Source organism: Stegodyphus dumicola, chromosome X1, assembly GCF_044657685.1.
Source record: "Stegodyphus dumicola isolate Sdum_Otavi_A_Nest chromosome X1, ASM4465768v1".
In the NCBI taxonomy this organism is placed as follows: domain Eukaryota; kingdom Metazoa; phylum Arthropoda; class Arachnida; order Araneae; family Eresidae; genus Stegodyphus; species Stegodyphus dumicola.
The window spans coordinates 81394170-81406481 of record NC_140780.1 but is presented as its reverse complement, the minus strand read 5'-3'; the positions used below and the strand labels follow the sequence as shown (position 1 = coordinate 81406481).

The window sequence follows — 12312 nt, the reverse complement described above, 5'->3', positions numbered from 1 at the left end:
TACTCTTCTACTTATTCTGCTAAACAGTGTAAAGGGATACAAAGACAGTGTATCCCTTAGCTTCTTCCATTTCAAATAAAATTTAGTTGACATTCCTGAAAAAAGGCAAAAGGCAGTGAATAAGAAAAATAGACCTTATCTGTTATTTAACACGTTATTGTATTCTAAAAATAATAATGAAAGTTACAACACATTCATTTGAAAGTCTACTGTAAGGCTGAACTAGTATGGATGCGAGTATTTATAAATGGTTTCAATTTTTAAAAAATAATTTTCGGTAACTTCTGTTCGATCTAATGAGAAACAATTAAATTCATAAATTCAAATGAAATCAGAGACAAAAGAAAATTCAGCTGTCTTAACAATTATTAATTTGGTTAGCTTTAGCATTTTCATAAATGTGTATACTTATACTAAAATGGGTATTTTTTAAAACCATTAGGCAGTTTATACATTTTTATACTTTTCAATAGAGTACAATATAAAATAGATATATTAGCTTGATCAAAATTTCGATGTATTCATCCACACATAGTTTTTCTTTTCCATTCATACGCATGGTCACAGCAATACTGTAAATGACTTCACTAAAAGCTTACGCTTTAATGACAGCTATTTTAGCTCAGCATTCAATTTACAGCCAAGTTTTGAGCAATACTTTTATTAAATCATTAGAAAATAATAAATATTTTACTATAAAAGGCCAATCAAGCAATTTCCTCTTTCTGTAGTTCACAATTAACACATTATTTCACGACTGGAGTTACTTTCTGTTAAAATAAAAAGCTCGTTTCTTACTAAGCTAACTTTCTCCTTTTTTCAAATTAATCAAAATCGTTCAGTACTGCGTTGACGTTTCATGATTAAACTCATTAGAAATAAAATATTTTGCATAACTTTCACCTGTATATAGTGCTAGATTTATTCAAAGACACATTTCAAAATGTTTAATGCCGTTTTGTCAAAATCATTTCGTATCAAGTCTCTCAGAAAAGGCATTCCAGACCAAAGAAAGAGAACTTCGAAATTAGATGCTTATAGAGTATTTCCTTAGCAGAACATTTTACAAAAATAGAAATTTTATATTTGATCGAACGCAGAGAAAACACAGATTAAACGATTAAAGAGGACCTCTGGCTCAATCAAATTCAACTTCTTGGCGAAATTTGTTCTGGAACCCCATTTTGCATTTAATTTCGGTTTCGTAAGTTTATGCAATTTAAGAATTTTTTAAATAAAATTATTTTCTTGCTCATAAATTATATGCTGCTTTCCGAGACGTTGCCAATCAGTCTGGCGCCACATTTTTCGCTCTCTTTTAAAGAATAGGCTGCTTTCATTAAAACAAAAGTCCGTTTCCTTTTCCATCGTCCGCTCTGTTTAAGGAAAGGTAGCTGTAAATCGCGACTCGCTGAATATTATTTTTTTAATCATATTCTTTAGAATGGCATTTTCAGTTGAAGCTTTGCACCGTGAACTGTCTTCAGAATTCTTCCCCATTTTTCTTGAAGGGAGTTGAAAAAAAATTGCAATTTATTTTTAAATGCTCGCCTGTTAAACGTGCGTTTTACCTTTCAACCAATTTAATGGCTTGTTTTTCTTTCATTTTAATTTTTACGTTTTTTCTCTACTCTTTTCTTCTATTTTTTCCGGTTTCTTAAGCTTTAGATGTTACATTTCTATTTTATCTGATTAGAAAATAAAGCCCTTAGCAATTATCTTCCAATTCAGTTCGTGAAAGAGAAGTCGTTTCATTGAAAAATTCGTGGGAAAAAGATAAAACTAGGCTAAAAGAAAAACAAATGATTCATTCATTTTAAATTTTGGATTACTATAAATAAAAATATAGGATATCGACACCACATGACTTCCATGTACGGCCTATTAAATTATACACTTTCTGCTTAACTTCATTTAAACTCATAAACTCGAATTATCCTAACGTTAAATATTCCGGTCAATTTTAGCCGGAATTTTAAAATTAAATTTTAAATTTCTATTTTAAAACAAATATCTATTTTAAAATATAATTGTCCCAATATTAGTTCGGAGCAATTTGCTGCTGAAATCTAAAATTCTCAACAAATATGGAAACAAATGTTAACTATTTGTCACCAAACTAGAAGAATTCCCGAAAATTAAAGGCAGGTAAGATATATATTTTACATACTTGTAGTTTTTGGGAATTATATATACAGGAAGAGGTTTTTGTTTTATTCTTATTCCTGTATATTTTGTGTTTTTTTTTGTATTTCGTATATCGGTAATTTTCGAGAATTTTGAAAAATTTTAAAATTTTTTAAAAATGGGGGGAGCAGTGCTCCCCCCATTTTTATTGCAATCGGCAGTACCAAACATACAGATATATACAGTGAGGGAAAAAGTATTGGCAATTCCCTATAATTGATCATATTACTAACAAAGGAAATGCTTGACAATTTGAGCTGGGCATGACACAGGAGATAATGAATACACAAATGTAACGAAAACGTTTAATTTAATATGCGTTTCACACAAAATATACAACAAAAACCTAATTTTGCATACAAAAAAAGTATTGGCAAAGTTCTAATTGCTATGCAAATTTTGTTATGTTGAGGTCGCGTGTTTAGACTGATAAGAAACCCTGTTAGTATAAAGTCTGCAGTGCTACTTCAGAACTTTTAAAACGTTATTTTGCTAATACTCTGATAAAACGGCTTCAATGTCGAAGGAGTTGGATGTTAATGTTAAAAACATGATTAATTAGTAGCTCAGAAATGAGGGTTTAATTTATCGCGCTATAGGAATAAAAACTAAACGTAAGTTTATTTACTGTTAGAAGTGTTGTTAAAAATTTCAGAGACAGGAGAAACGGAAAATAAAGTGGACGCCCTCGAATATTTCCTGCAATGAAAAATGTGGCATTATCAAAGAGGTTAAGAAAAATTGGAATACAATTATTTTGTCCGATGAATCAAAGTTTAACATTTTTGAAAGTGGTGGACGACAATTTCTGTAGAGAAAAACCCTAACACCGAACTGGAAAAACAACTTTCACACCGACTGTAAAACATGTTGGAGGGAGCGTCGTAGTTTGGGGCTAATATGGCAGCCTCCAAACGGAGTTGGTAACCTGTGCTTCATGGGTGGTATTATGACAGCTCGCACGTACATTGACATATTGCGCCATAACACGAAATTCAGTTTCCAAACACTTGACTTAGCAACATTATTCGTGTTTCAACAGGATAATGACCCTAAGGATACAGCGAACCTCACTTGACAATAGTTACTCTATAACGCTCCTCGCCAGTTAAAGACGCCGCCTCAATAGCCGTATAAGGTATTTCTCCCGTCTTCTTGGTGTGGTGGTCTGCACGCTCAGTTCCGCGTTTCGATTCCCGGCGAAGGCGTTGCAAATTTTTCATCTCTCCGGCCTCGAAATTAATTCTAAAGTTTCTATAGCCTGACATAAATTTAATTGAAATTTTATGGCACAAATTGGTCCTAGATGTCAGGAAATTTAAAATTTCGTATGAAGATGAACTTAAGCGTATACTCCTGCAAGAATGGCACAAAATTCCCAACAGGACTTTTGTTTTCCCCAACAGGACTTTTTTAACAACCAGGACTTTGGGTTTCTTCATTAGAAATCGATTACAAGCTGCTATAAATGCAAAAAGTATGATTACAAAGTATTAAATTTTGTCCCACATTTTGCTGTATGATCTTGCCAATACTTTTTTGACATGCAAATTTACGTTTCTGTTGTTTATTTTGTGTAAAAGGCATAGTGAAACGAAATGTGTAAAAGGCATAGTAAATCTTTCGTTAGATTTGTGTCTTTATTGCCTCCTGTGTTCACTATGCCCAGCTAAAATTGTCAAGCATTTCCTTTGTTAGCTAGACTGATCAATTCTAGGTAATTGCCAATACTTTTTTACCCACTGTATATATCTGTATGTTTGGTACTGCCGATTGCAATAAAAATGGGGGGAGCAGTGCTCCATATACAAAAATTTCAACGTTCTACTGCTAATCGTTTTTGAGTTATGCGGGATATATGCATGTCTGACTTTTGATAGGAAGCAATTTATTCGATAGAAAATTCTTATTTCTCGTAACGAAATTTACAGGATCGGCACATTATTAATTGAGATGTTATTTGACATAAAAATGCTCAGTTATCTTATTTCGTCTTATTTCTAGGTTATGGATGAATACTTAAATAGTCAAGTACTAGAGTTCGGAGCCATTAATGTTACTGGCTTCCGAATATTACAGCCAACAAGCCAAGACTTTCGCGAATTTGTCCCTGCTTGGCGTTCTTTAGATCCCGTCCGATGGCCTGGGGCTGGAACTGATTATATTTCGGTAAGTTACTCAGCAGCATGTGTTCTCGTATATACTTTATTTTCTCTAAAGGAAGGGTTTCGGGTTTTTAACTCGGTAAAATAACCATATTAGAAATATCCGTCCTCAGTCATGTGATACCAAGCTAAAATAAAAGGTTTATTGCTTTTATGACAAGAGGTTTTTAGAATAAATGTTTCAGATTTTGAGAATCATCCTTGAAACTCACGTAAACAGGAGAATACAAATGTAAGCATATTTTAAGGAATTTAGTAAGTAGATGCCGAAAGATAACTTCCCCCCACATTTTTGAAACCAGAGACAGTTGTCAAATATGACTCTCTAGATTAATCTGTCATACTATGCTAAATTATAAGCCTGCATATAATTAAGAAAATAGCATAAAGAAACTACTAACCAGGATACAAAAATTTTTAGATGAAAACAATTAATGTAGATAATAATAACTTAAACATTCAAAACCGCGAAAATTGTAAGCTAAAGTAAATTAATAAAACTAAATTTTGTGAAATTCAAACTGAAACTAAAAGTAAAGAAATTAATTATGGCAAACTACTGAAATGTTGGAAGTAATTTCATTTAGCAGTTTTGAATCATTTTAAACCCGCAGTCATTACAAGTAAAAATTTAAAATCATTCTAATCGTTCACATCATGAAATCCGATAATACGTTTCTCTTCCTTTGGTAGTTAAAAGACAATTTGAAATTATTTATAATTAGTGGCGCTTAAAATAAAAATAAAATGTATGACATCTTAATACTAATTTAAAAAAAAACCTACTTCTAATCGAAAAGTTAAATGCAATGAGCAGTATTACCTCTGAACGAGCTTCAGTACTCGGTGGAGGAACTGGCTGGTTTTCCTGGGGAAAAAATACTTTCCTCCAAATGGACATAAGCTAAAGTTAGAATTCCTTAAAATCACGTCTTTTGAACGTCAAATATTACTTTCTGATTATCAGCCCAATGTGTTATAAACCAGGAGTAAACCAAATTATCTTATGCTAATATTTAAGAACAATTTTATTTAATTATCATCGCGTTTGTAATTGTCACTTAATATGTCTGCTACTTTGCTTCTCAGTGGCAGTGCAGATCAAACCATTGAGATTTATGCAAAGATTAAAATGATACATGATCGGATACGTTTTGAGAATAAGCAACATGTCAGTGATAACCTTGATGATTAACCCTCACCTTTTTAAATATCCTTGAAGGAGTATATGTAAAATCATTTACAGGAAAGAGCAGGTAGATATTTAAGTATTAAATAACTAAAATAACAATAAATTACTGACCTGTTTCTTACCATAGTCATGATATTTTTAGGCCAATGGGGCTTTGTCCCTGAGGGACTAATGTTTTCGTTTTACGATTTTGCGTCGAATCACTCTGAATGTCCGTTTCACTTTTCAAACTATTGCCATCAAATTTTATCGCCCTGTATTATATTTGAAGAAATTAAATAAAGAAGAATCTTCATAAATGTATGTATGTTTCTCTCATCGTGATAAAACAACACTACCTACAGTCATCAAATTTTAAAATTTATTTGAATGCCGTAATTCTACAGCTAATATCGGCATCTGGAAGCCCAAATTTGTAATTTGGAATTTATTTTATTATCGATTTCATATATTGTAAACCTTTAACGAACTTTTGATTAACAAAATCAAGGATTTCAAAGTGAGCAATGGCAACGTTGTACAGAAAAACATTTTATCTCCAGCGCGTGAGACTGTGTATTAGAAATTCTAAAGATACGCTCAATTTAAAATTATTTTGCAATATTGCTATTGAACTGAATTTTATGGTTTAAGTGCCTAAAAATAATATTTTATAAATAAAGGTAACAAGCAAAATGTTAAAAAAAACGCCCCGTTGGACGTAATGTGAAATCTGAAACCTTTCACATTTTTTTCTTTTTTATCTATGAATTTGTCCCCGTCCTCTATTTTAAATTGTTTCATATGGAGTATATCACATAAACGTCATTCGCAGTGTTTTTTTTTCGCTTTGAGTTGGCCATGAATTTTCCTTATGCATAACGAAACCCCAGTATTCCGCAGCATTCTGACGGATGTTCTAATAGTTATATTATACTAACGGTAGCATCTTTAATTTAATTAACTAATTCAGGTTACATAACTCTTATATTCTGAGTCAGATTTAGTAACTCACTGTCTGAATTGAAAAGCTATTTAACAACCCGACAAATAGTTTGCTAGTTAAATAAAATTACTTATATAAGAGAAATTAGGGATTTGGAGGGCCTTGAATAATTATTTCATTTAAGTGAGTAAAAATTATTTTACAACCAATACATTTGCTTTTCACATTTCTCTTTTCATTCCGTTGTAATAAAATGATGTAAGACTCTTCATTGTAATTTCCTGTTTGGCTATTTATTAATCTTACACTGCAATAAAATCGAAAAAAAAAATTTCTGTTCTCTTAACAGGCTGAGTCTGCTCTTATGTATGACGTCGCAAAAGTTATACTCGATGCATACAGCCGCCTGTTAAGAAGAAATCCAGATATTTTCAGAAATAATTTCCGAAGAGGTGAAGTATATAACAACGGCACACGAGGCATAGATTGTCGAAGAGCACCAGTATTACCATGGGAACACGGAGAGAGGATTGCCAGGATATTCAAGAAGGTCTGACTTGGTATACCTATTGCAAGCTATCTTTTAATTTTTTTTCCAATAGAGATAATTTAAATATATTATATTATAAATGAAAAATAGGTTAAATCTTGTGTTTTGATTTTGCAGCTATTTTAAATTTGAATAATATCATAAAGAGTTTACTTTAATGTACACGATATGACTGAATTGATGATCACAATTTTAAGGTACAACTGAATACTTTTCGCCATTATACCTTTCGAGACCATTATATTCGAGACCTTTCGCCATTATAATATATGTTGTAGTAGCAGGGCGTTCATTTGCAGAATTCTTCTAAATATCAGACTAAATCAGACCGAGATTAAAGCGACTTTTCTTTTTTATATTCTTTTCATACTTACAGTGTCTAATCGTTCCCATTTCACATTATCCAGCCCACTTTGCATAACAAAAATTATTACTTAACCAAATTCTATCACCCTTTAAAATTGTGACTAAGAATTCTGTAGCACTCTGTATTATGAGATATTGAATCTGTATGAAAGAATCCCGAGATATGCGGAAGCACGAACTTATAATCTAATTCATAGATTGGCTTAGTTGATTAAGACAAAGTACACGAGGACTACTTGCCTAAGGGAAGGGATGACTTCGTGGAGGACTTTCTAAGGGAAACTGGTTCGTATAAACGTTACGCATGGGGAAAACAACAAAAATGCCCATGCAACCAGCCCGTTCACCAGGATTCAAAACCCGGATTGAACTACCAGTATTCAGCGACTTTACCTCCCGACCGCTGGTGGGCACTATGTCAAATTCATAAGCATAACTTTGAACCGAGGAACAAAAGCAGAACTATATTTTTGTCCATCAAATCAATTTAACAACTTCCATAGCATAGAGCTTAATAGAAGTATTGGCTGTGTAAGGTTTATGTTTGAACTGGAAGCTAATGTCCTGAAGACCCTACTAAGCGAATAGCGAGCTATCGCTACGTCTTAACAACTCACAGAATACCAAAGTCGTGTAAATAGCATTTTTATTTAGTCTTAATTTGAAAGTAAGGCACGTGCTACAGATGAAATTTTCACTACTTGCATGTTTAAATTAACATAACAGATTATCAGATTCAATCGTTGATGACGTAATCTAAGACTTCACATTAAATAGACTAATATAACTGGCTCAAAGTATTTTACGATGCGTAATTTAAAACCTTGGCTAGGGAGATGTTAAAGTCGGAATATAACTTTTAAGCGGAGGTAGCAAAAATACAATGAGCATGACGAGGTTGCCAGAAGCTCTCATCTAAATATTCGAAATCCTGAGCTTAAATACACACAAAGCTAATTTGCATTCTGGTGAGGAAAGGAGAAGGTATAGTTACAGCAAAGTCGTAAATCACTTATACCTGGCTACTGAACATAAGATACCTTACAACTATGTGAACAAAGAAAAAAACCGCCATTATACGTTGTAATGTAGTTTACAGAAAAAAAGCTCTTGAATGTATTACTGTCTGATGTACTTGACCATGACATATCGTATTCATCAAGAAATATATTTCTGCTTCTTAATAATCATGTACTGAAGAACAGCCGAGTGCACATACTTCGTTTCATCCCTCTAATTACACTATATATTAAAAGCAAAACATTGAATAAATTAGTGGGAATTTTTTTTTTTTGCACTATTTAAGATAGTTAAATTTCAAATCTTTTTTCAAATCTTAAAGCTTTCAACAAAGTGAAGCGCAAAGCATAAACGTATTCTGTTTAAAAGTTCCATATAGCACATAACGTTTTAGTTGTGTATCAGACTCAGGTATTCTATTAGCTTTTAATTAAATTATTTTAAATGGAGCCATCTATCATGAAGTGCACTTGCCACAGTAAAGGGTTTATGTGAAATATCTGAAGCACATGTTTCAATATGAGAGGAAAAATGTGCTCCCCTCTAGATAACTGTACTATAATTTGGTGCACTGAATTAGGGGATGGGCTTTTGTAAATCAAAGATGTTCGTGTAAGTAAGCGTTTTGTTGACCAACATTCTTGAGTGTAATATTCGCAATATAATTTAACTTTCTGGGTTCTAAAAGAGCGGGAAATTTGTAGCGGTCATTCATATTTCTTGGAGAAATCTAGGACAACAACTGCATAATTTCTTAAGTTGTCATACCCAGACATAAAATTTCCGAAATCTGGCAGCCTTAATTCTACTTGAATACAAATATAAGAGTTTATGGTATGTTGATTCAACGGATACGATAGTAAGTAAATGTAAAATTACTATGAAAATCCTGTGAGGAGAGATTCAGTTTTAAGTTAAATTCAACCTGTGATCAAGTGATCAAGATCATTTTATACTGGTAGTTCAACTCGGGCTCATATCCAGGTAAAAGGGCTGAATGTATGGGAGGTTTCTCATTGTTTTCCTCAAGTCTAACGTGAATATGAGTTAATATCCCATAGAAAGTCATACATGAAGGCATTCCTCCCTTAGGCAAATACTCGTCGTGTGCTTTGCTGTATTTAAATAACATATTTTAGGTTAAAACTTTCTTTCATTCTGGGCGAGAATAAAGACATGCGTATTATAGCTGCGTTTAATCAGAAATATTTTTTACATATATGCATAAGTCCCAGTGACGACGAGAAGTAGTGAGGTCAGGAAAAAATCCAATGGCTGAAATCTGGCAGCTTTAATTCTGGTACTTGATTGTATCCAGTATTCTATTACATATCAGGAAGCAAATTTAACATTTTCAGAATGACAGAAGGATGGTGGATGTTTTAAAACAAAACACTTAAAAACGTTTCTTGAAAGATTTTTTTCCGCCTAAAATTAGAATTTTAAGAAAGTTGATCCTAAGAATATTTAAAAGAATATCATTCACTGTCCCGTTACTGTCCTCATTACTCGCAGTAATTTTATCGATTCGTTTACACTAATTTAGTTTTGAAAAAAAAAAAAAAAAAAAAAAAAAAAAAAAAAAAAAAACGTGTAAAATCGTACTGAAATCAGTCGTTTTAAAGATGACGTGAAGTTATTTAAGAAAAATCAAGGACGAGAATAAACAGCTGAGTATGTCTCTATATATTCTACGTATATATGTTTCTGATGAGGGTGACATTTCACATCACATTCTATTTTAAGATACCGCTTGCCTTATTGACTTCAGTTTGGTTTTCCTAAAGATAGGCACTTAATATTTTAAGTGTTTCTATACTAAAACGACACGTTCGCAAAAATTTGCTTTAAAAAATTGAGGCAAATAAAAGCAAGCTATCTCATGTTCATATTAAAAATGAAAGAAGCTCAGGAGTTTCAATTTTTGCGTCATAAACATTATATGACTGTACCACAAAATTAATTTTTCATTTGGACTGGAAAACGGAAAATTCTAATAGGTATTACTTTTCCACTCTTTCTAAAAGTTTTGTTTTTTATTTTAGGAATTTTTAATTCTGTGTACGTTTTGCTGTAATATTTCCTCCACAAAAATAACTTTTATTATAAATTGAAATTTTCTTTAAAAACAGCATTATCTCTAATTTATTAAAATCTTCTCTAGAGTATTACAAAATTAAGAAATTACTTGAAAACTTATATGTTATCCTTCTGTTTTTAAATTCATTAGGAACGAAATTAGTTACACTTCTGCTATCCTATAATAAAATATTTTCTAACAGCAAATCCTGTCTCAGATTTAAAATGTTAATCATTACGTTTTAAATTTTTATTCAAAGGAGGGTGAATAAAGTGCCATTTGTTTTTAATTATGAATTTTTCTTACGAATTGGAGGTTTTTCTTCATAATAAAATATATTTGCTTAATTAGCTAACAAAAAGAAATACTTATATAACATACAAATTTTAAAGTTCCTGCATTTACTTTCTTTGTTGCAATGGATTTATTTTCGTCATTCCTTCTATGTCTCTAAAGAAAACATGTTTTATGATATTTCGCACTTTCGTGCTTTAAAAGGAATAATTTATTTTAATTAATCAGGTACGTTATTATTTTATCTTTAATTTTAATTTATTTTACTTTCATCAGCTGCCACCAGAAAGTAAATCAGATAATGTTTTAAAATAATTTTTGAGTTCGAAAAAATTTTGCGAAAGCATTTGACCGCTTTTGCCATCAAGCTCACAAAACTTCGAATACTTCCAAGCTTATTCGAATCATCAAATCATATTTATTGCACAAGACGTTTCAAGTTTGGATTGGCGATACAATTTTATCTAGAAAACGCATTTTAATAGGGATTCGTCAGGACTAGGTTCTAAACCCAGTAAAGTTTAATTTATTTGTCAATGATCTGCCAGATCCTCTAGGAACATACGTCCCGAAATATGCTTACATACAGCAATTTTATGTGTTTCACGTAATCCAAATCATCCAAGATCCAATGCAGTATTAGCTAATAGTTCTCAGTGGTACCCAGAATGGCATAACAAAATTAACCCATAGAAAAGCAGTATCACTGTCTTCAAGAAATATAAAAAAGTATTAGACTACTAAATTACATTTACATTAATGATACGCAATTTCCAGTCGTAACCTCATTACAAAACGTAGGGGTAATTTTATATAGCAAATTCACCTTCTAGGAGCTCACTAAATATGCACTCAATTAGAGCTGACTCATTCAAAATTACTAAGTAAGCTAAGGTTACATGTTCTTATGCCGCCTGCTTGGCAAGGAATCAAAACATAGCCTAGTGAGAAAAGAATTATCTGAATCCTAGATAAGGCTGACATAAACATAAGCCATTTCAGCTTGAGCCATGGTTCTCAAAACCTAATGAAAAAGATTCTATTACTTCCTGGGCAAGCTGCTATGAAATATGGTCAGTGTTCCATGGTTTATACATAATAGTATTTCCATGGAGAATCTGAATATAGTATAGTTCATTTGCATTACTTCATTTTAACGACTTGCTATAAATTCTTTAATAAGATTTCTAACTCACGGTTCTCTGCAGTTACAGCTTTCACGGTCAGTAATCTCACGTATTGAATAATTTAAAAAAATTAAGGACAGTACGTTTTAAGTCTTGAAGTAAGAGCAGTAGTTAAGCATGCGTCAATTTTTATGATTTCTTAAATTTGCTAACATCACTTAGTTCATCACTTGGATAGTGTAACCACAGCGACCAAATATTCAGTGGACTGATCGGAGAAAAGCTCGCTGTGTATAAAACTTGCCATGGTTTGCTTTAGACGTATTGAATTCTCCGTTCTTCAAGTTGACTGAAAGGATGGCGTCCGAGGAAACATCGCAGCAGAAACATCCCAGACGTAAACTTA

At 32.1% G+C, this 12312-nt stretch overlaps 1 protein-coding gene across 1 annotated transcript in view; it reads left to right on the top strand.

The window, feature by feature from the left end:
* LOC118202165 (glutamate receptor 1-like) overlaps window positions 1–12312 on the top strand; it is a 209386-nt gene that overhangs the window by 77106 nt on the left and 119968 nt on the right. The window contains exons 4-5 of the mRNA XM_085808169.1: window positions 4192–4356; window positions 6819–7019. Of these exons, the coding sequence (XP_085664295.1) occupies window positions 4192–4356; window positions 6819–7019 (366 nt within the window). The remainder of the gene's footprint in view (window positions 1–4191; window positions 4357–6818; window positions 7020–12312) is intronic.